The sequence below is a fragment of the Kuraishia capsulata genome, genomic scaffold (assembly GCF_000576695.1).
Source record: "Kuraishia capsulata CBS 1993 genomic scaffold, Kuraishia_capsulata_scaffold_4, whole genome shotgun sequence".
Classification (NCBI taxonomy): domain Eukaryota; kingdom Fungi; phylum Ascomycota; class Pichiomycetes; order Pichiales; family Pichiaceae; genus Kuraishia; species Kuraishia capsulata.
In genome coordinates, this window is record NW_019172953.1 from 803577 (window position 1) to 826188 (window position 22612).

Below are 22612 nucleotides of genomic sequence, written 5' to 3' on the forward strand. Positions count from 1 at the left end.
GAATCCGAAAGTCTACCTGCGTAGCCAATCTGTATAGTTCTTTCGTCAAACTTTTGTCGTCACATCCAACCGTAACATCTACCCAGTGCAGTTCGATCTGTGAGAACTCTCTCTTCAGTGACCCAAGCCTAAGTATATTTTTTCTCTCTGTGATTTGAATGGTTCGCGGGCTTTCAGGTGAGGCTTTAAAAGCAAAACGGTTCAGCTCCGTTGTAGCCTTGCTGGAAGTGACTATGGTCACCGGGGTCAAAAAGCCCACGTCTTCCACCTGGGCTTCTTCCTATAGAAACTCCGTTAGTACATGCATGACTGGCTTTGCAAAAACATAGACGATTACTCACACTAGACGAGTTAAAGCCTCCAACACGAATCTCTAGATGAAGTTTTGATATTGATTGCTTGGAAAGCAGAAAGTCGTTCCCCTCAGCCCTGCCAATCTTGTAGGTCTTGCCAGGTCGAAGCAGGTGTCTAACAACAACTTATAGAAGGTTAGGAAGATAATGAATACAGAAATCAATATACCCACTCACCATCTTCGTTTCCATGAAGCGGAATCGATAATACCCACATTGCGAACGACAATGTCAATGTGATTTGAGAAAAGAAAGAGTAGATTAATTATCTTAGCTCGACGCGATGAGGGCAAATGCTGGTCGTGCGGCTCGGATTATGACCGTAGTTCATGCAGGTGAAAAACATACATGAACAAGCATAGCTATTCTGCCGCCTACAGTCACCATACAAGCGAGTCATGGCATGAAAAATGTTGAAAAACGTTCAAAAATTTATGCAATATATAAATATACAAATGCACCGGTCATAGTCAACTCACTAGGCCTTGCCCATTCTCTGATAGAACTCGGCCACCAGTCTGGATACCCTCACTTTCGAAGGATCAAAGTTCCTTACCTCCAGTGTGTCCGCAGAAACAGCTCTGGATAACGCAACATACGCTTGACCATCCTCGAAAATTCTTCCTAAATCCACCTTGACTCTTGGAAGAGTTTGTCCCTGAGATTTGTGAATAGAGAGAGCCCACGACAGAAGAAGAGGCAGCTGTTCTCTCTCAGCCAAAGTTTTACCTGGGCTTTCCAACACAAATGTGTCTGGTGTGATAGCCCTAAAAGCGCTCCGAGAAGTATGAGACCCAAGACTGAATCTAACTACTGGATACACGGGCGTATTTTTGGGAACATTTTGGGAGAAGCTCCAGTGGAAGAGAAGCCTTTCTCTAACACTTTCCTTGAGACTGTTCCACATGGAATCCAGCACATCTTCTGGAGCGTTATCGAATATAGCACTGATGCAGTCAACTCCATTAAGAATGTCCTGATCTTCCATCTCTCTCTCCGAAAGTGTCTCTCTGATAGCATCCCAGATGCCTGTTGGAAGAAAGAACATCACCTTTCCTATGGAACCGTTGGCCACAGATTCGTCCATGTTCTTCAGCATGAGAACCTGAGCACCTTTCTTCAAAACCAGCTCTTTTACTGCCATGACTGTTTTGTCTAATTGAACAAGATCTCCCGGATTCTGACTCTGTTTAAGCATGTCTTTGGCTGTGTAAGTGCGAGGGAATCCTTCAAGCTGTCTCAGTCTATTCTCGTTGGCTCTCTGTACTTCGTGTCTCAGAGGGTACAGTTCGGTGGGCATAATCCCATCTTCATAGACCACTGGTCTACATAAGCTTTTGAAGTCCTGGATGATCTCTGGAGTCAACTGACCCACCCGCACGGCATTCAACATATGGATCAACCGTTGATCTCCCTGCTGTCTAAAAACCTCTGTGAGAAGAACTGTTTTCTGCACCAACTGGCTCCAAACTGTCGACTGGAAACAAAACTTTTTTTGGGTGTTCTGGGATACCGGAGGAAGCTGGTAAAAGTCCCCAGTAAGCACAATTTGTATACCGCCAAATGGCTTTCTGATCTTTCTCACACCCTGCGCAACTGCATCCAACTTCTCGAAATAGGTAACGTCAACCATTGAAATTTCGTCTATAATCAACACCTTTGTCTGGTTCCAGACCTGTTTTGTCTGATTGTTACTTAGGACCTTTCCAACTAGGTGCTTAGCATCGCCAACCCCAATACCTATGCCGGCAAACTTATGAAGAGTGGTACCCCCAATATTAACTGCAGCCAAGCCTGTTGATGCCGTGACAGCCACAGCAGATTCGCCGTGCTTCTGCCTCAATTGACGGATCAACTCTCTCGTGAGTGCAGATTTACCAGTACCCGCGGAACCAGTGTAAAACACATTAAGATCCTGGTCCAACACGCAATCGATCACAGCCTGTTGCTCAGCACTCCACTGAAACATTGACGAAGAAGACTTCGTCATGGGCTTGTACTTTATTGCCAACTTTTTGGGGGCTCGAGGCTTGACTGAAGACATAAGTCCTTCGAAATCAAACGAGGGCTGAGGCGACTTTTCAGCAGCTGGCGATGCTGGCTTGGATCCCAAATGTTGGCTAAATGTCCCATGATTGGTCAAAACCAGCGAAGGTTTGAGTTTGGAAACAATAACAATCTCAGGCTCTTCCTCGTCCTTCTGTTGCGTGCTCGAGTACGATCCTATGCTATCAAACGGCCTCTTCAGTTGCTGCCTGGAGATGGAGCTCGTTGATACTTTCTTGGAAAATGCAGCTGGTCTCGGAACACTCTGAACTCTGAAATTTTTGGGCATGCTTATTTCTTGTAAATCACAATCACCATTGTCCTCAAAACTTTGACTTGAAGTGCCTGACAATGTCTTGAAAATGTCCTTAGTGTTAGCATTGGAGATAGGCAATGGAACCTCTTTCAACGGCTCGGAGCGTTTCTTCAAGGAACCACCTGAGAAGAAAAAACTCTCAATACCAGCTTGTTTTTCCTTCCTATAGGGCTTGTTTCCTCGTCTGTTGAGCGACATTTCAGGTTGTGGAGGAAGGAAAAGCTGAACAAAGCAGATTTAAGACATAGATGGGATATCGCGTCTGCAGTAAACAACGCGTGGGAGGTCGTGCGTGAACACCAATAAATAATGTATTAGATAATGACATTTCACTAGCCTCTGATTTGCAGTTTATTCTGTGATTAATTATTCTGATTTAAATTTAAGAACGACTAGACCATAGGGTAATGAAGTCTCTTCTAAGAGTAAATCTAATCGTTGAAAACAACGTAAGGAGCCCATGGAGGATTGATAAGTCTCTTTGGACCGTTCTTCTTCGCAATCTCGTTGATTCTCTCTCCATCCTCGTCCTTCAGTTGTACGATTTCCAAGTTCGACTCAATTCTAGAGGCAGTAACCGACTTGGGAAGAACAACAGTGTTTCTCCAAACAGCCCAGGATATGGCAATTGTAGCTGGGGAAACTTCGTACTCCTTGGCAATGGCAATCAAAGTCTCATCCTTGAGGACTGGAGAGCCAGTGGATCCCAATGGAGAGTAGGCCTCTACAACAATGTTGTTCTGTTTGCAGAACTCAATTAACTCTGGTTGGGGCAAAAGAGGGTGCAACTCGACTTGGTTGGCTGCAGGGACGATTTTGGTGGTTGGTGCAGCTAGGAGCTTCTTCAAGTTCTTGATGCTAAAGTTGGATACACCAACGCTTTTGGCCTTACCCAGCGCAACAGCCTCCTGCACAAGTTCGTAGGTCTTGACAAAGTCCCACTCCGATTCAGGGACTACATCACGGCTTCCATCTGGATTGGTTGGCATCCTTGGGCTGTTACCATTAGGGTTCAATGGAACGGGCCAGTGGATGAGCCAGAGATCAACATATTCCAGTCCTAGCTTTTCCAACGAAATCTCCAAGTTTTCGAGTGGCTTTTGGTGGAAAGTTCCCCAAACCTTGGTTGTGACGAAAATCTCCTCTCTAGGAACACCCGAATCTTTGATTGCCTGGCCGACCTGCGACTCGTTGCCGTAAATCCAGGCGGTGTCGATGTGTCTGTAGCCAGCCTTTAGGGCTGCGACAACCGAGCTATACGCCTCTTCATCTGTAGCCTGAAACGTTCCAAAACCAACTGCTGGAATTTTCGCTCCAGTGTTGAGGGGGTAAGAGACAGTTGATCTATAGAGGTTAGCAAGAATTGAACGAGTTATCATGGTGAGCCAAAAAATCACTCAAACCTATTCCCAGACCAAATCACCATGTACCAAATACTTACTTTGCAGTGCTCACCATCTTGCGGATAAATATAGCTGATAATTTAGAAATTCTTGAAATATCGTCTATAAGGTGTTTTCAATGAAGAATTGAGAAGTTCATCCAGGAAGAAGACAAGTGCAACTTTCCTGTGGACATATTATGCGGAGATTTAACGAGATTGCGACATCCGGGGTGGGCTTACAAATTGGTGGGACTCCACGACCTTGGAGATGTGACATAAATTGTGTTGTTACATTATTTTAACATTTGATTGGAGAATTGCACGTTAGCGTTGGATCACGCTCTGTTTCTGTAGGACATAGAACAGGGAATAAGGCCAGGACAAGTGATATTCGTGCTGGCTATAAAGTCTTACAATTGAAAAGCTTATTTATCAGCACGAGCAGTGAAAACTCCACCGTGCATTGATAAGCCAAACGCGTCTGAGAGCCTCGAGCTAATATCATCTGAACTAGTGATCTGAACAAGTGAGAAATTGCATATTTATTTTTTGATCTACATTATGGACTTTTTACTGGCGGATTTGCCGAAGTCAGTTCCGAACTCGCTGCAGTTTGGCCCCAATGTTAAGGCAAGATCAGCCATCTCAAACACCCTGTCTGGGGACTTCCACAATTTCACGGGCGTTCTGGAAAAAGACATACTCTTCCAAATTGTCTATATCGTTGATGTGTGCACTTCAAAAGCAGAGAGAGATCGGACAGCCAACCGGGACGTTAACAATGTTACAGTCGATACAGTCAGGGCCTCCAAAATGATCCAATCAAGAGAAAATAGAGATCAAAAAGGTGAAATCGTTGATACCGGGTTCAAAGTGTTCAAACTTACTCTGGAAGATTCTCGCGGGAACCTTGTTTATGGGTTTGAGATTGAGCCCCTTGGCTTCCTCCGCCAGCCCATAAGACATCATGGCGTGGATCCTCTAAATGGTCTTCCCAGAGGTCCCATTCAAAGAAGTCCTATACGACTAGGCTCCAAGCTAATAGTCCACAAAAACACCAGGAGCAGTCTGGGGCTTCTGATGCTGTCCACAAGGAACGTGACATTTCTCGGTGGATCGGTTGACGAGCTTAATGATTGATGAAGTTTACGTTTGGTATCGTATCAGAATTTACGGTAATGATGATAATGAAAATTTGCATGCCTTTGTGCCGTTTTTTTAATCAAGAAGAAGATCCCAAAGGGCCGACTCTTTCTGGAAGTCGTGATGAATCACAGTCACCAAACAGTAGTTATCCAGCACGTACTGGATCACGTCCGAGGACTTGGAGCGGTTTGGGTACAGTCTCTGCCACTCTTTCCAGATCTTGAAGGATTCCTCGTTCCATGCTTTGAAGGACTCTTCACCCAGCAGTGTTGTCTGAACAACCTCGCGGTCTGGGAAAACACCCCAGGTCACACACATGGCACTGGATTCAGGTAAGTTCGTCTCGAAGGCGCCCTCCAGATCACTCTTATAGTATCCTACATTTTCATCCTTAGCCAGCTTGTCCTTCAGAACAGATTCCCATTCGGATTTTGGAACAAACATCTCGACGAACGACTTTTGGTACACATACCCGTTGTCAGGTCCCCATCCAAAAATCTTGTCTGTGGAGTTGCTTCCATTGGTCGCTGGTTGGGACGAAATGGTCAGATATCCCTTTTTGTTGAGATTTATGAGTTCTTCCTGGATGATGGCCGTTTCGGAGTTGAGTCCTAGCTCGCTCCATGGCAGAACCTTAAGCTTGCTCAACAAATAGTTTATGAACAACTTGGACAAGTCCTTGACAGTGGTTGGATAACCCCATGATTCGTAAGCCTCTGAAGAGGTCAGTTTCAAGCTTGGTCCGTATCCGTCTATCTCACCGTAAGCTGGGGATCTGGAATCACCAAATCTACCATTTGGAAACTCGTCCCAGGTAGCATCTTTACCAAGAGTTCCTTTCCCCAGAGATATGGCCAAAATTGTACGTTTTGAAGGCTTAGTTCCGATACTAGAGCTCTTCAGGTCAGACGTAGTGATGGCCAAAGGCTGAGACTCGTCGCTGATCACCTTGTTGGAGTTGGACCTCGATTCAAGGTTCTGGATAAATCTCGACCGCTTGGCCTCAGTATCATCAGCATCCACGTCTTCATCGATCGCATTTTCCACATCATCGTTTTCCAAAATCTTGCTCAAAACGGGAGAGCGGTCAATAATTTCAGCTATGGACTTCTCCAAGTTCAAAGTATAAAAGTGGAAACCTCTAATCTTCTTGTCTGAATTTCCGTAGATCTTGTCAATCATTTCAATCAACACCTGCACACCAACCTCCTTGACCTTGTTGTCATCACCTTGGATAGAGTCCGGAAATCTATCCTGGATCTCCTTGGGAACCGAAGCATGCGATAGCTTGGCCGCTCTGTTGAACAGTTGATAACCATTAATTGGCATCAACCCTGGAAGAATCAACAAATCTTTTGCATTCTTTATCTCCTTGCAAGACTTGACTTTCTTTTCATATTCCAAAAACTTATCAACGTCAAAGAAGAGCTGGGTGACCAGGAAATCCGCACCGGCATTCAATTTCTCAACCAAATACGGGAAGTCGTGTTCAACGCTCTGCTCAGAATCATCAGATCCTTCCACATGACCCTCCGGGTATCCAGCCACACCAATACAGAAGTAATCACCATAGTGCTTTCTGATGTACCTCACTAAGTCAACTGCATAGCGGAACTCTCCAGACCCGGATCCCAAATCCTCGCCTCTAGGAGGATCTCCTCTTAAAGCCAAAATGTTTTTTATTCCGTTATCTTTTGCTGTTTTGAGGGCATGGTCTATCTTTTCGCGATCGGTATTCGTACATGTCAGATGCAGACATGTGGTGAGACCCAGCTCCTTCTGGCATGTGGCCGCTAGCTCCAGCGTCTTGCTCTGGGTCGATCCACCAGCTCCCCACGTGACAGTCACAAACATGGGATTGAGAGCAGACATACGGCCTAGACGAGCCATGAGGTTTCTAAGTCCCTTTAACCGGTGTTAGTACTGTGGTAACGCAATAAGACCCTTCCATGACTCCACTTACGGTCTCCGTCTTTGGAGGAAAAAACTCCAGCGAAAAAAACGCTGCATCTTCCGGAAGCTGCCTGTACTTTTCAACGATTGTGGCCATTTGTCAGATTGTTGGCTGAAGGATATTCAAACCTGGATGGTATAAGCAAGTTGTATGGGCATGTTGTATTCTCCCCAGAGAGTTGAAAGGCTGAAATATCATCGCGTCCCAAAACGGCAATATGGGGTAGTGCACACCCTTTCTAATGAAACTTTCCACTCCCACCAAATACCGGGTTTCTGCTAGTTTTTGCGGAGCAAAAATGTCAGAAGAGCCCCTGTTTATACCCAATGATGAGGATCAGATAGACCATATTACGGAGATAGTCAACGGATCGTACGATGACTCGGCGGTGGTTCCTGTGGATCGTAATGAGGGCTTTGATGCGGAGCTGTTTGGGGAAGATGGCAATAGCGAGATTCCTGTAACGCGAGAAGAAAATGACTCTGAAGACGAGGAAATTGATCCGACACTTGACCCAATTGAGGTGTCTCTTTCTGTGCCTTTGAAATACCAGCAGCGAATAGTTGAGGAGATGGTGGCGTCTGATGCATTGCTAATACTAGGACGAGGTCTGGGGTTAGAAACCATCACAGCAAACATGCTACACGCTCTCAGCGCTCCAGGTGTTAAATATAAGAGTCTTGTTATTGTCATTGGTGCCGAGGAAAAATTCAAGAGGATATCGGAAGAGTTGATGGAGTTGTCGTGGATTGATGATGACCCCAAGTCCAAAGGGCAACGGTTTGTCAATCTGCACTACTTGACCACTGCTGAAAAACGAAAAGAGTGCTACCAACAGGGAGGGATTATGTTTGTGTCATCCACAGTATTTGTGGTGGATATGGTGAGTGAGGTTATTGATGCCAATCTCATTACTGGGTTGGTGATCCTAGGAGCGGAGCGGATTTCTGAGACGTCGAGGGAATCCTTCATTATTCATCTTTACCGCGAACGAAACAAATGGGGCTTTGTGAAGGCCCTATCCGATCAGCCTGAACGATTTCAGGTTGGGTTCAGGCCTCTGTATACCAAATTGAAAGATTTGCGACTATCCAAGACAATGCTGTGGCCTCGTTTTCATGTGGATGTGAGACTGTCGTTGTCGGATGCCGTCAGGCACAAGCCCGGGAAAGAGGTGTCAGCTGCAAATACAGTAACCGAGATCAATGTCTCTCTGACGGAGTCCATGAAACAAATTCAGATAGCGCTTATCGCGTGTGTGAAGGCTAACCTTGATGAGCTCAAGAGACACAATCCTCTCGTGATTTCTGATTACTGGGACGTCGCAAATGTTCTAGATCACGATTTTGTGTCGTCAATACGAAGAGCATTGGATGCTGTTTGGCACAGAGTTACTCCTACTACTCGACAGGTTATTCATGATATTGGCGACTTGAAAGACTTGTTGAACATGCTGCTGGTTCAGGACTCAATTCAGTTCTACCAGCGTGTTCTCGATCTCATTAGGCCTCCGAGTGAAGCATTATGGCTTCATCTGACTGAAGCAACTACAATTGTCTCGTATGCGAAAAAGAGGGTTTTAGACACTATCAAGGACCAGACGACCAAAGCAGTTCAAAATACATATTTATTGGAGCCATTACCCAAATGGGATCAGTTGATGATTATTCTGGAGGACATTTCGATTGCCAGGAGAGCGGATAGTAACGCCTCAGGGCCTGTTCTGATTGTATGCTCCAGTCCAGTGGTAAGCAGTCAGTTGCAGACTCTCATAAGATTGAGCCGCGAAGAGTCTGATGGTACCAATTCTGCCGGACGCAGATTGATGGCCAAACGACTCGTGGAGCATCTGACTTGGAAAGAATCCAGAAAGATGGAGTCCAAGAAATATGCTGAAGTGAGACGTCGGCAAGCTCAAAAACAGCCTGAGCCTGAATTAATTACATCCAAGACATTTAGAAGGGGACAAGTTCCTGATACGAAAAGAAGAAGGACCAGAGGTGCGTCTGCAGTTGCGGCGGTGGGCAGGCTGCATGCTGCATCAAGCATGGGTACAGACCAAGAAATGCTGGACGTAGAAATAGTGGAGAATCTGGGTAACCACTACCAAGAAGAGAATGACATGAGCGATAGTGGTGAAGATGACGAATTAAAAATTTTGGAAGAATATTCTGTCCAAAACGATGGAACAAGGTTTGTGTATGACTATGTTGACCCCAAGAGCGAGGTCATTGTGGAGACATTTGACTCCATCAAGGACGACCTCCTGCAGGAGCTGATGCCTTCTTACATTATATCATACGAGCCCCATCTGTCTTTCATAAGACAGATCGAGGTATACCAGGCTATGAACCAGGATTCCCCAGCCAAGACATTCTTTATGTACTATGGAGATTCCATAGAGGAGCAGAAACATCTTGTTGACATCAAGAAGGAAAAGGATGCGTTCACCAAGCTGATTCGCGAGAAAGCAAGTCTGGCAACCCATTTCAGGACAGACGAGGATAACGACAAGTTTTCGATAAATAAATCCCAGGTGGTGAATACCAGAATAGCAGGAGGCTCGAATTTCAGAACATCGCTGGAGGACGCAAGAGTTATTGTTGACATGAGAGAGTTCCGGTCATCTCTCCCAAATCTGTTATATCGTATTGGATTGAAGATTCTTCCCTTGCAGATAGCTGTTGGAGATTACGTTATATCGCCTAAGATATGTCTGGAGAGGAAATCTATCCTTGACTTGATTGGAAGTCTCCAAAGCGGAAGACTGTACTCCCAATGTGAGCAGATGTTTCGATACTACGAAACGCCCGTGTTGCTTATCGAGTTCGATGAGGGTATGTCATTCTCCTTCGAGCCTTTCAGTGAGTTACGAACACGTCCAGGAAGCAGTGCCAATCCAATACGCTCCAAGTTGTCTCAACAGGATATCCAGTCTAAGCTTACGATTCTTCTTGTTGCATTCCCCAAGCTCAAGATAATCTGGTCTTCCTCGCCATATCAGACTGCACAGACTATTTTAGAGCTGAAAGCCTCATTGGAAGAACCAGACATGGAGCGGGCCTTGGCTGCTGGACAGGACCAAGTTGCTGAGACGGATGGCCCTCCGCAATATAACGAGTCCGCGATAGACTTTTTGCAGACAATTCCAGGGATCAATCCTATTAATTACAACTTGATCATAAAGAAGGTGAAGAACCTAAGGGAGTTTGCTGAGATGTCAGAGGAAGCTCTAACCCAGATAATTGGTGCTGAGGCTGCTCATAAGGCCTATTCGTTTCTACGGGAGGAGTTATTTTGAAATGTTATGGCATTATTATAATTGTACATTGAAGGAGGCATCTGTGAGACATAGTTGCGTTATTGATCATTCCATCATTCAGTAAGCACATGCTGGACTAGCTGATATAGCTTAGATACATGCTCAGCAAGAATCACGGCTTCAGCCTTAACTCTCGAATCTGTACTGGAGGTGACGATTGCACCGACAAAGTTCTCAACAGAAGGAAACAGTCTGGGCAGACGAGCGAGATCCATTATACCTTCCTTGGTCGTTTCCGAAAACTCAATGGCTTTTCCCAGCAGTGAGTTCAGAAGGCCGATACTCTCGCTTGCAATGAGACCCAGTTTGTGGTTCTCTCTGGTCTTCACAGCTATAGCAGCAAGAGAGAATCCCAGGTTAAGTAAACCAGCCCCGATCCCTTCTGGTGAGCTAAGCCATTTCAGTACAACATTATCACTGAAAGTGTCCAGGGACACCATTTCGACCAGCATTCTGGCTGCAACGAGAGCCTCGTAGATTGTTACTGACCTCTCGGCAACAGCCGCCACTCCCCTCGAAAGTAGATTCAATGGAACAACAGATAAGCAGAAAGTGAACATGTTAGTGATCAACTTCCCATCCTTGGGTTCACCCGCGTACAACCTGATCATCTTTACCGTCTCCTTCTGCGATTCGGTCATTGGGATGGACAGATCCATTTGAATTTCGCCAGTAACAACAGCTGTGAAAAGTTGCTTGTTGGGGTTATCTCTCACCATAAGCTTGCTCAGTATGTCAATACCATATGGCTGGTATTTGTGAAATTGTGGTAAATACTCAGGAATCAACAAACCTTCTTCGATCTCAGACTTCTTAAGACTGTTCCCAAAAGATGCCGCCAACATGATCACCAACAACGCTTCCTTTGCAGATCTCAACTGAACCAAGTGTGAGATGTTGGTAAGCAGCAGAGCAGCATCCTTCAAGAAACATAATCTCTTTCTAGAGAAGATGAACTTCTTGGGGTTTGAAGCAACTTCGTAGAGAAGCTGGAAGACGAAGTCCAAGAGCGGAGAACTAAATGCCAAAAAGTGACTGTTTCTTTCCATGAATGAAAGATTTCTCAAAATCATTGTGACTGTACTCAGCTGCTCCAACAGCATGATACGGTTATCGTTGTAAGACCTGCTATGAATCTCGCTGAACACATTTTCAGTTTCCTCCCTGCACTTGATCAGCACATCCATGTAGTATGGAAGATTGAAATACGTCAAGTCATCGCCTAAGGACAAAGAATCCAGTGAGGAAGGCGAAGAATAGGATGTCGCATTGCTGCTCTTCATCTCGTCGTCGTCGTCTTCTAACTCACTCTCGTCATCCAAATCAACGATGATCTTCTCAGCGTCTGGGTATACAATCGCTTCACCGATATGGCCAGCAGTGAATGAGTCCACGGTGATTGTGACATCCTTCTCTCCACTCATACTGACACTTTGTTGGTCAAATATCTCGTCGATCTTCGTGGGAAAGAGAACATCACTCTCGTATTTCTGGTACAGGTCATCACGTTTGAGTCCATCGGACCCAACCAGCTTTTTCAAAGACGAAGACCCAACCATCGTAATCGCATCTAAAAGCTCGGGACATTCTGACAGTGGGATCATTAGATTGCTATCGGTGGAGACAACCAAGAGTGTATTCAGAGCAGTGTTGATCTCTGGGTCCAATCCACCAGATAATGACATAGTCAAGGCATGCACATCAACAGCACCCAATTCAGGTGCAAACAGAAAGACAGGTCTAGCCTGGTCAATTTGATCGCTTAGTTGAGCAAGCATTTTCACGTCGTAGCCACCGTTCAGTTCAACCAGCTTTTGGAATGGCACATAGTTATGGATGATCTCAGGAGCAGCAGGTTCCGTAGTCACGGGTTTTGCAGAAGACGATTTCCGAGAAGTTGTTCTTGACCGGGGTTGCGCCGACTGCGGACCTGGACCAGGCAGTGGGGACGGATCGCCCGACCGGTTAACCTGGGCTGGAATGTACTCTGCCGGGGAGTTTCTCTGAGGTGTGGGAATGATGCCCTGAGGCGATGCCAATGAAGACTGGGAAGACCGTTGCTGCATCGGATTTTGTGGGTTCATAGGCGAAGGAGCAGTAAACTGTCTCTGCTGCTGATACGGAGAAGGTTGTGGAACGGGTTGATGTGGTTGAGAAGTGGAACGAGCTTGAGCTGGAGGCTGAGGTTGTAAATGAGCCTGTTGCTGTCTTTGGTGTCTTGCCTGGAGCTGTTGCTGCAGGTAAGCCTTCTTCTGATACAGATCCTTTTGACCTTGAGGTGTTGAAGCGTATTTCTCGAACGGCAGTAAAATTTGTCTGTAGACATTCTCAACCTCACGGACGGCAGCGGGGTTTGTCTCAACTGCAATGGTGAACTTGGAAGCCACAAACGGCCATTTTGCAGTTTTGGTTACATTCTCAGAGCCCCCCAATCTGGAAACCAAGAGATAAAGAAAGAAAAGAGGCACTTTCTTTCCATCTATTATGGGTGTAGGCGGTAGCTGGATGCCTCTTTGCCTCAAGAAATCGTTCAGGGTCATCATGAACAATTCTGCCTGGGCCTGGTTCATCTGGGCCTGGTTCATCTGTCTCTGCTGGTTAGGTCTCTGATTAGGATTTTGGTTAGGAATTGGCTGTTGAGGCATTTTTTGCTGCTGAACTTGTTGAGCCTGTTGAGGCTGCACTGGCATGCTCGAAACTCTTTGTGGGATTGCACCCATTGGCGGACGCATATCCAGTTGTGAATGGTCAGTTACTGGAGTTGACATCTGCGATCCCATGATATGTTCAGGAGAACCCATACTCTGCTGCTGAATCTGTTGTAAACGCATTGCCTGCTGCTGCTGTTGCATTTGCTGGAATGCCTGTTGGCGCGAAGTCTGCTGCACTTGTTGGTTTCTGGGTGCTTGGTGCTGTTGCTGAGCGATGAACTGACTATGCTGCTGTTGCTGATTGGATTGTGCCTGTGCCTGTGCCTGAGCTTGTGCCTGAGCTTGAGCTTGAGCCTGTGCCTGTGCCTGAGCTTGTGCCTGAGCTTGAGCTTGAGCTTGAGCTTGTTTCTGTCTGAGAAGTTGTTGACGTTGTTGCTCCTGCTGTTGCTGCTGCTGTTGTTGTTGTTGCTGTTGCTGCTGTTGTTGTTGTTGTTGCTGTTGTTGTTGCTGCATCTGCATACGAGCTGTCTGGTTCATCATGCTTGGCGAAAACGACGACGAAACAGGAGTACTTGACGTACTTTGATGCTGCCTCATTATCATTTGTGGGTCTTGCAAGTCGAAATTGGAACCGATCGACTTTTGTTTCTCATGCATCTTTTCCAAAATCGACATTGGGTCCATTCCAGCGTTTGTGGCACCAGAAAGTGAACTGGGATTTGAACCGTTGGTGGCATTGGTTCCATTGGGATTGAAGGAATTCATTCCGTTGGGCGAAGGTCTCATCTTCTGGAAATTTTGCACATCATTAAAGTCGTTGTAGGAGACAAATTCCTGGGATGGCTGAACTGGTGTCTGTTGTGGTTGGCTGTAACCGTTGTTCATCGCATTAAGATTCAGGAAGTTGGACATCCCATCGTCCGAATCCATCTGGTCGTTGAGCCAGTACTGATCAGCCATGATAGAATCAGCAAACTATGCTGTGTTTGAGGACGAGAGAAGTGCGATTGAGTTGAGTGTTTAGGTAAGGCTTAAGACAAGGGATTAGAGACATTTCAAGAGCTCGGTGAGAGAGATGGGACTATTGGGTCCGACACACGACCATTGTTTTGTGCTCGTCCACTACCATAGGTTTCGGGTAGATTAAAACAGAGCACGTTTTATAAAGCCGCTATTTAGAAATGCAGATGGCCGATTGTAGCTTCTTACAACCACAGTTTATACCATTTTTTTGGGTGCAGTGCCTTGCTGAGTGCTTTGTAGTGCTCCATCTCACCCCAACAGTCTCTTCCCCACTCACAGCCTGCCATATTGATCACGAAATCGCGATTGTGGTAGAAGAACTGCGGATCATCAGCCCTCTCAGAACATGCTCCTGGTGGAAAGGCGTTCATTGTTCTCAGTGGAACAAACCCGATTCGCTCACGAATCCACGGTTGTGTCTTGAACAAAGTTTCCAAGGCGTCCTGTTCCTTATGCTCCCAAATCATGTGCATCTGTTCATACAATGCAGGGTCCCACCACACATCCAGCAACATCTCTGTCCATTCGGACCTATGCACCAAAAAAGATCCAAGATTGAAGCCACCACAATCCTGGGCAATAATCATCTCTACCGGTTTGGTGACGTCCACGTATGGGACGTCGACCGGCAATTGCAACGGGTTGAAATATTCCACGGAACGGTAAGTCTTGTTGTCTAGATTTTCAAAGAAGTACTCCTCCAGCGGAATCTGAGTTTCCATGATGAAAGTGTGCAAGTCCAGCCACCAGAACCACTCGGCCTTGGGGTACTGTCTCATGGTCTGTTTGATGATGTCAGCTTTCTCCCAGCCCTCTCTCCATTCATGAGAGTACCGCCTCTTCACAGTCATGTCTTTGATAGTAAGCGTGTAGCCGTGCTTCTGTGCATACTGTTTCTTGTTGTTGATTGAAGATCTTTCGACAGACCATTCCTGTGCACCCTTCCACTTCTGAACCCCACCACCTTCGTTGGCAGCCAATATTATCACCACCTGTGGGTTTCTGAAAAATATGTGTGGCACAAACGGCGCATCCGTAAAAACAGATAGTACCAACAACGTTATCAGCGCAATTGCCGTCTTCTTGTACCGTGTAAACAGAGACACGTAGAATGAAGGGTTGAACAATTGCAACACCGAGTACCTCCTCCCTCCTAAAACGGATGGCTTCAACACCCGACTATACTTTTCATCTCCCACATTCTCCAGATCGTTTTCGGCGTACAGTTCCGACTTGGAACCGCCGCCCAGACGGAAAGGTCGCTGGCGGGGCACGTCTAGTGTGTCCATTTCCAAAATCCGTGTTTATGGGAAGAATAAGAGCAAAATGGAAGGAAGAACGTCCAAGCAATAAATACCACAGAAGTTTGAGTCTTCCTTGCAATTCCTGAAATTCTCACAACTTGTGTGTCTTGTACTATATAATGTTTAGTGTGGTGGATGCGTATGCAATGATCCTCAAATCAGGCATGGAAATGGCGTGGTCGTGCGTCGCTCGACTATAAGCGCTCTAAATTTAGAGGGGTGGATGCCACTGCGGTATCAGGATTAAACGCCAGAAACAGCGGTAACTTTACAGTAGAGAAATTGGAGTTTGGCTAAAGCTATTTTTGTGGATTTGGAGTTGTTGTGAGCGACAGGATTTACGTCGTATCGGGGGGTTAAATATATTTGTGGAGTGCTGATTTGCCGCCCTATACGCTAGTGAGCAATAGCGACAGACAAAGTCACAGGTTCATTTACACTGTGGGATGTCGAATCTCCAGCAGCAATTTCTGCGGGGTCAACCGCAGACGTCTTCCAGCATGGTTGGCTCGGGCAGCTCTCCTTCTAATAGGGTTGGTCTTGGGCTTGGTCATGGTTCTATGATGGACGGTAGTGGGCCACAATCTGGTGGCTTCAACAGGTCTCAGCCAATTCGTATGGCGGGCAACGATTTCTTCACCATAGCACCTTATCGCAAGCGCAAGGATGCGGTGCGAGTTTCTGTTATCAAGAAGTATGAAATCCTCGGATATATAGCAGCGGGAACCTACGGTAAGGTGTATAAGGCCAAAGACCGGGTGGACCAAAATGGATTGTACGCAATCAAGAAGTTCAAGACAGACAGCAAAGACAACGAGGTGATACACTACACAGGTATATCCCAGAGTGCTATTCGTGAGATGTCGCTTTGTCGTGAGCTAAACCACAACAATATCACCAAGTTGACCGAAATCATCCTGGAACGCAAGTGTATCTACATGGTGTTTGAGTTTGCTGAACATGATCTGCTGCAGATCATCCACAACCACTCGCACCCGGACCTGAAGCCAATTCCAGAGTCAACGCTTAAATCCACGATGTACCAGTTGCTGAGTGGGTTATCATATTTGCATCAAAATTGGATAGTTCATCGAGACCTCAAACCAGCGAACATAATGGTGACCTCCGATGGAACCATTAAGATTGGTGATTTGGGTTTAGCCCGGAAGTTCAACAATCCTCTTCAATCTCTATATGCTGGAGATAAGGTGGTGGTGACAATTTGGTATCGAGCTCCTGAGTTACTGCTGGGAGCACGCCATTACACACCTGCTATAGACCTATGGGCAGTTGGGTGTATTCTCGCTGAACTTTTGTCTCTTCGTCCTATTTTCAAGGGAGAAGAGTCCAAGATGGATAACAAGAAACAGGTGCCGTTTCAGGAGAACCAGCTATTGAAAATCGTGGAAATTTTGGGTACTCCTTCGTCGGAGAGATGGAGCTCTCTGAAGAACTATCCGGAGTATCCCCAATTGGCAAAATTCACACTATTTCCGCCAAATCTACGTGCATGGTACCACTCGGCTGGGGGATCCAATAAAAATTGCCTCAAGTTGCTTTCTGAGCTTCTTGATTACGATCCAGCTAAAAGGGTCAACGCTCTGAACTCGCTTTCACACAAATGGTTCACTGAACTGCCGCGTGTGACCGACAATATATTTGAAAATTCCAAGTTCAAATATCCTCCAAGAAAGATCCAAAAGGACGATAATGATATTCTCAGCATGAGCGGACATTCGCACCAACAATTGCACGGGACGAATTCGATGTTGGGTGGTACCGGGGCCAAACGTGCTTTTGGGAATAATGCGAATGATCAGATGCATATGAGGAAGAAACAGAGGTAGTCCTTACAATTATCAATTTTACGCTTCAAAAAACTTGTGTGACTGTCACTTTTTGTAGGATTATATACCCAATCGAAGACAATCAACGCACACGACTCTTGATCTGTAGAGTTCATTTTCCAATTAGCAAATTCTTGTGTAATGCCTTTTTGCAGCCCTTGGTTCAAACTCTCTCAATAACAATGGAAGAGGCTCCACCACCACCGTTACAGATACCGGCACAACCAATCTTTCCGCCTTCTTGCTGCAACACAGACAACAATGTGACAACGACTCTTGCTCCAGAGCATCCCAGTGGGTGACCCAGGGCAACGGCACCTCCGTATACGTTGAGCTTCTCTTGTGGGATGTCAAGGTTCTTGGCGTTGGCCAAACCAACAACAGAGAAAGCCTCATTGAGCTCGAAGAAGTCAACGTCTGCGATAGATACACCGGCGTGTTTCAAAGCCTTTGGAACAGCCAACGTTGGTGCAATTGTGAAGTCAACTGGGGCACGCGCAGCATCACCCCAGCCTCTGATCTTGGCTAGTGGGGTCAAGTTCAACTCAGCGAGCTTGCGGGCGCTCACCAAAACGACAGCAGCACCACCGTCGTTGATTGGAGATGCATTTGGTGCAGTGACAGTACCATTTTCTGGCTTGAATACAGTTCTTGCGGTGCGCAATCTCTTCTCGTCAAGCTTGTTGGTCTCTTCGTCGATGGAGATCACTTCATCTGGCTTGCCGCGCTTACCCTTGATGGTAATAGGGGCAAGTTCAGCCGCAAACTTACCGGCAGCATGTGCGGCCTGGGCCTTCTTGTATGAGGAGATAGCATAATCATCCTGATCCTCTCTGGAGATATCATGATCAGCAGCACACTTCTCAGCGGCAACACCCATGGCCTTTCCGTCGTAGGCGTCGAGAAGACCATCTCTGGAAACACCGTCCACGACAACTCCGTCCCCGAATCTGAGACCAGAACGTGCGGCTGGAAGGTAGTAAGGAGTGTTAGTCATCGACTCGGCACCACCAGCAACGACAATATCCGCAGTTCCGCTCATGATCGTCTGGGCAGCCAAAATGATAGACTTCATACCCGAAGCGCAAACCTTGTTGATGGTAGTAGCTGGAGTATCTTCACCAAGACCAGCCTTTATGGCAACCTGTCTGGCTGGAGCTTGGCCCACGTTGGCCTGCAACACGTTTCCAAAGAATATTTCTTCAACGTCGGTTGGTTTGATTGCGGGCACCTTAGCCAGCGCGGCCTTGACCGCGTGAGCACCAAGGTCAACGTAGCCAAAAGAGGCAAGGGAGCCCTGGAATGAACCAATTGGGGTTCTAGCTGTACTGACAATGTATACTGGTTCTTGGGTCATTGCTGAGTGGCGAGATATGTCTTGTTGAGCTGTTGAAGAAGAAGAGAACAAGAGAGGTGTCGAACAAGACAAAAAGAGGTGGAGACGAAGTGGAGTGCTATAACCGATGGGAACGACACGAATGATGGGACAGCGTGTGAGGGCTGACGCGTTTCGTGTAGGTTGGAGATGGAACGGCTACTTTAAGCGTTTATTACTAGAAGGAAAAAGCTCTTCTGGAAATTAGGAGGTGTTTGCCTCTGCTTTATACGATTGGCGTGCGCTTGGGTGTCTCGTTTAGGTCGCATAAGCATTACAAAGCATTGTTCGGACTCTGGAGGTGGTGAGGGGAAAGATGAGATAGAGAAGATGAAGAAACAGGAGCCTATCGTAAGGCAAGGGTGAATTGTTCTAGTTTCTGCTGGTGCAGCATCGTTTTGACTTGTACAGAGCCCATAAAAAACCACTCTTGTTCACCAAGAAGTGTATGCGTATTCGCTTCGTGAAATAGACCTCAATGTCCGCTCTGCTGTTGTCCAAATGACGTGTATCTACCGATTTACGTTTCTTGATTATCTCACTCCCGAAGTTCTGCCATCTCTTCCGGGTAAGCCCCCGTTGCCTCTGCAGCTCTCTTGTCTTATCCTTGCCAACTAAGACCACAAGTATTCTATCAATAGGTTATATTCAAGCTTGTCTCTGTGTTTTAGGTTCAGTTTCAGATTGCTGAAAGTTTCTTGTTTTGCTGCTTGTGTTTTTCCGCTCTTTTGTTGGGCTGTTTTTGGGATATAAGGCTAAGACAATAAGCTAGCCTCAAGAGCATAGCCCTTTTTTGTTTCACCACAAAACTTTGCCATGGATGCGATACGGCTCTCGCCACTCGCTGGGCTGTTAATACTTGCTATGGGGATAACTGGTGTTGATTCCGTGCCGATTCCTGCCGTGCAAGCCGCTTCTGGTTCGGATGCATTCTCTCTTGTTAGCGGCATGGCGCTAGGGTTTGTCTTCGTTCTAGGAGTGGCATTTGGTGCATGGATATTCAAGCGGTTAGTCCAAGCTGGAATCTCTCTTTCAAATAGCATTCCTGGTGCTTATGATGATGAACAGCTCGAGATTGAGGAAGATGCTCGCGCGCTTGCTGAGTTGAGTCCTAACGAACAAGAGCTGTATTTCCAGGGGAAAGATTTCCAGCGGCTGAATCCGACGGACACCCAGGAACTCTCACTTTCTCATTTACTCTTGATTCAAGAGAAGGGTGTTTCTGCTTGGGAATTCAAGCCTAATTTGGCTGTCGTTGATGATGTGAAGGTGGACGCTAAGACGGAAATAAACTTTCTTAGTTCAGGCTCCGAGCTATCTGTTCAATCAAACTTGCCAGTGCCCAAGGCCAATGAGGTTTACTATTTTGAAGCCAAGATATACGACGTGGCAGACCCGGAGTCAACGGTGATCTCTATTGGACTGGCCACCTACCCATACCCATACTTTCGCTTGCCTGGTCGCCAGCGGCAATCGCTCGCATACGATTCAAACGGCGATCGAAGATATAATCAATCTTTTTCCCTTGACGAGTCTTCCGGTCTGGGGATATTCCCTAAGGTGGAAAGGGGAGATGTGATCGGAGTCGGGTATAGGTCACGGTCAGGAACAGTGTTTTTCACACGCAATGGAAAGAAGCTGAGTGAAGGCGGATGCGGCGGCCATGTCAAAAACTGGCATCCAAAATTGTGGCCCACGATTGGTGCGAACAACAGATGTGCGGTTCATGTGAACTTTGGCCAGGCGGGCTATGTGTTCATCGAGGGTAACGTTAAGAAGTGGGGTTTTGCGCCTTTGGAAGGTAACGGTCCACCACCACCAGAGTATCAGGCCTTCTCGCAAGATGTGATGCTGGATAGTTCTGATGTGGATCCTCAGGATCTCATGGAACGCGACGGAGACTTTCCTCCCAACTTTTGGGATGTGGCAGACTTTACAGAGGTGGAAGACAACGAGGATATTACCTTGAGGTCGATTGAGCAGGCCAGTATGCGCAGTGCTGGGCTAGAGGACGCACCTTTGGATCCACCGAACTACTCTGACGGGGATGGATCCGAGGAAGATCATTGAGACAGAACAACGGATAAGGGAAGTACAATAAGGGACATCCATTTTTTGGAGGCAATTCTGGGATATTTTCATAGGCGTTTATGAAAAGGAATTTTAGAGGCAGGTTATATGATTATAGTAGTGAGATTGTAAAATTATGGTAGGTTTGCTGATAGTTGCTTTGATAAAGATCGAAAAATACATCATTCTGGTTTTGGGAACTATTCTTGATGTGAAAGAAGGATTCCGGGTACAATCATCAAGGGTCTCAATAAGATATTTTTCATAAGACGATCCAAGCTCTCCTTTGGCTTCGTTTGTCTTATCTATAAGTCGTCTTCTCTTTCACGCTCCCTCCTCGTTTAACATCCGCAACCTGGAATGAAATGAATCCCGGTCAAGATAACATCCTTTCAGCCATCTTTCGCCTTTTCCGTTTACGAAATTAAATTCATTGCGTGAATGGAGAATACGACGATTGTCAAAAACAACGCACGTTCCTTCCGCAAGTTTGACCTCAAGCTGGTTGACTGGGTCATTCACCAAATCCTCGAAATTTCGAAACCCGTCCAGAAAATCCTTGAAAAGATACGAATCACCAGTTTCCATTGCGCTTGTTGAATTGTTCATCATGGCAACTTCCCGCGAAACCCCTGCGGCTTTTGCAACTTCCTCTTCGACCTGCAGCGATACGGGATGAGTGATTCCGAACTCGAAAGGTGCTTGGAAAGGCGGAGAGTAATTACATTCCCGAAATCGCGAAGAAAGTCCAGCAGAATCGTCCTCAACCACCACAGGCCTTGAGTAGTAGTAATGCTCGCCATTTGAATGGTAATGGTACGGAACAGGTACAGTAGTCAGAGCAAAGTAAGCCTGCGGGTCCTTCTCGCGAATAGTCTGCGCAGCTGCAAAAGAGTCAGAAAAAATGTTTTCTCCACCAGCTGTCGAATTTTGAATAGCGTGAAGCAATTGAATTCCTGGTGGCGATTCATAATACAGAAGATCCATGTGTAGTGGGAGAAAAGTGTTGGTGTAAGCCAGGTTCTCAGCATTGGGCTTAGAAACCACATCAAACAAATCTCCGTAGAACGTACGTTTAACGTAACCAATTCGCTCCGCTATTGACTGAACAAACCATGATTCTGAGCTGGACTGATCTGGAACTCCATTGACAAAAATCAGGCCGTATTTGTTCAGGTTTCGCAACGCTGTCGCAAACACATGATCATTATGCATGTACTCGTTATGGCTGAATGTGATGCGCGGCAGGGCTTCTCGAATTGCCGCTCCATCCCATAGAACTGGTTCTTCAAGCTGAACATCAGTTCGGCGAGCTTGGATTGTGGAATATTTTTTCAAAAAATCCGCCGAATACGACGATCTGTGAGGTATTTTGCCCTCTCCGTCAAACCAGTCCACTTCGAGGCCCTGTTGTGTCACGTGAGGAGCTGCAGTTGGGTGGAGAGAAGTCTCTATTGACGCTGTGGTGAATAATTTTTGGCGAGAATCGGCATGGATAGACTTTCCTGGTCGTTCACATGCATCTCGCAGAAACACGTTATTGTATCTGACTACTTTGCCGTCGACCGCAATGGTGATGAAGGAACTGTCGTATCCGAGTACCTCCAGTCGGATGGGTGATGACGAAACTCCATGCGTGGCCATACCGCGCACCGAGCGGATGACGAACCGTTTCATGAAATAAACTGTGGATGCGTGTATATAAGTGTGGATGTACTTTTTCAAAGAAAACAAAAATAAACTTCAAAGTCTCATGAACTTTTCCATTCAACCCTTCATCGGGGGGCGCCCAGACATTAAATACCAAATCCGGGGTAACGT

General features: G+C 46.4%; 12 protein-coding genes across 12 annotated transcripts; 4 read left to right on the forward strand and 8 right to left on the reverse strand.

Moving 5' to 3' along the window:
* Nucleotides 1-185: 185 nt before the first annotated feature.
* KUCA_T00003541001 (uncharacterized protein) lies at nt 186-570 on the reverse strand (the record flags this gene model as incomplete). Its single annotated transcript, XM_022601966.1, has 2 exons — nt 186-478; nt 531-570. 2 exons carry the CDS (start codon nt 568-570, stop codon nt 186-188), a joined length of 333 nt encoding a protein of 110 aa, XP_022459556.1.
* Nucleotides 571-831: 261 nt separating this feature from the next.
* KUCA_T00003542001 (uncharacterized protein) lies at nt 832-2913 on the reverse strand (the record flags this gene model as incomplete). Its single annotated transcript, XM_022601967.1, has 1 exon — nt 832-2913. The coding sequence occupies one exon, from the start codon at nt 2911-2913 to the stop codon at nt 832-834; it is 2082 nt and encodes a 693-aa protein (XP_022459557.1).
* Nucleotides 2914-3146: 233 nt separating this feature from the next.
* Nucleotides 3147-4094, reverse strand: KUCA_T00003543001 (uncharacterized protein; the record flags this gene model as incomplete). Its single annotated transcript, XM_022601968.1, has 1 exon — nt 3147-4094. The coding sequence occupies one exon, from the start codon at nt 4092-4094 to the stop codon at nt 3147-3149; it is 948 nt and encodes a 315-aa protein (XP_022459558.1).
* Nucleotides 4095-4660: 566 nt separating this feature from the next.
* Nucleotides 4661-5239, forward strand: KUCA_T00003544001 (uncharacterized protein; the record flags this gene model as incomplete). The annotated part of the gene is made up of 1 exon (XM_022601969.1): nt 4661-5239. The coding sequence occupies one exon, from the start codon at nt 4661-4663 to the stop codon at nt 5237-5239; it is 579 nt and encodes a 192-aa protein (XP_022459559.1).
* A 78-nt stretch (nt 5240-5317) lies between these two features.
* KUCA_T00003545001 (uncharacterized protein) lies at nt 5318-7295 on the reverse strand (the record flags this gene model as incomplete). Its single annotated transcript, XM_022601970.1, has 2 exons — nt 5318-7150; nt 7209-7295. 2 exons carry the CDS (start codon nt 7293-7295, stop codon nt 5318-5320), a joined length of 1920 nt encoding a protein of 639 aa, XP_022459560.1.
* A 145-nt stretch (nt 7296-7440) lies between these two features.
* On the forward strand, nt 7441-10500 carry KUCA_T00003546001 (uncharacterized protein; the record flags this gene model as incomplete). Its single annotated transcript, XM_022601971.1, has 1 exon — nt 7441-10500. The coding sequence occupies one exon, from the start codon at nt 7441-7443 to the stop codon at nt 10498-10500; it is 3060 nt and encodes a 1019-aa protein (XP_022459561.1).
* A 74-nt stretch (nt 10501-10574) lies between these two features.
* Nucleotides 10575-14132, reverse strand: KUCA_T00003547001 (uncharacterized protein; the record flags this gene model as incomplete). The annotated part of the gene is made up of 1 exon (XM_022601972.1): nt 10575-14132. The coding sequence occupies one exon, from the start codon at nt 14130-14132 to the stop codon at nt 10575-10577; it is 3558 nt and encodes a 1185-aa protein (XP_022459562.1).
* Nucleotides 14133-14377: 245 nt separating this feature from the next.
* Nucleotides 14378-15484, reverse strand: KUCA_T00003548001 (uncharacterized protein; the record flags this gene model as incomplete). The annotated part of the gene is made up of 1 exon (XM_022601973.1): nt 14378-15484. The coding sequence occupies one exon, from the start codon at nt 15482-15484 to the stop codon at nt 14378-14380; it is 1107 nt and encodes a 368-aa protein (XP_022459563.1).
* A 461-nt stretch (nt 15485-15945) lies between these two features.
* On the forward strand, nt 15946-17346 carry KUCA_T00003549001 (uncharacterized protein; the record flags this gene model as incomplete). The annotated part of the gene is made up of 1 exon (XM_022601975.1): nt 15946-17346. One exon carries the CDS (start codon nt 15946-15948, stop codon nt 17344-17346), a length of 1401 nt encoding a protein of 466 aa, XP_022459564.1.
* Nucleotides 17347-17509: 163 nt separating this feature from the next.
* KUCA_T00003550001 (uncharacterized protein) lies at nt 17510-18703 on the reverse strand (the record flags this gene model as incomplete). Its single annotated transcript, XM_022601976.1, has 1 exon — nt 17510-18703. One exon carries the CDS (start codon nt 18701-18703, stop codon nt 17510-17512), a length of 1194 nt encoding a protein of 397 aa, XP_022459565.1.
* An 834-nt stretch (nt 18704-19537) lies between these two features.
* Nucleotides 19538-20791, forward strand: KUCA_T00003551001 (uncharacterized protein; the record flags this gene model as incomplete). The annotated part of the gene is made up of 1 exon (XM_022601977.1): nt 19538-20791. One exon carries the CDS (start codon nt 19538-19540, stop codon nt 20789-20791), a length of 1254 nt encoding a protein of 417 aa, XP_022459566.1.
* A 324-nt stretch (nt 20792-21115) lies between these two features.
* On the reverse strand, nt 21116-22468 carry KUCA_T00003552001 (uncharacterized protein; the record flags this gene model as incomplete). Its single annotated transcript, XM_022601978.1, has 1 exon — nt 21116-22468. The coding sequence occupies one exon, from the start codon at nt 22466-22468 to the stop codon at nt 21116-21118; it is 1353 nt and encodes a 450-aa protein (XP_022459567.1).
* Nucleotides 22469-22612: the final 144 nt, after the last annotated feature.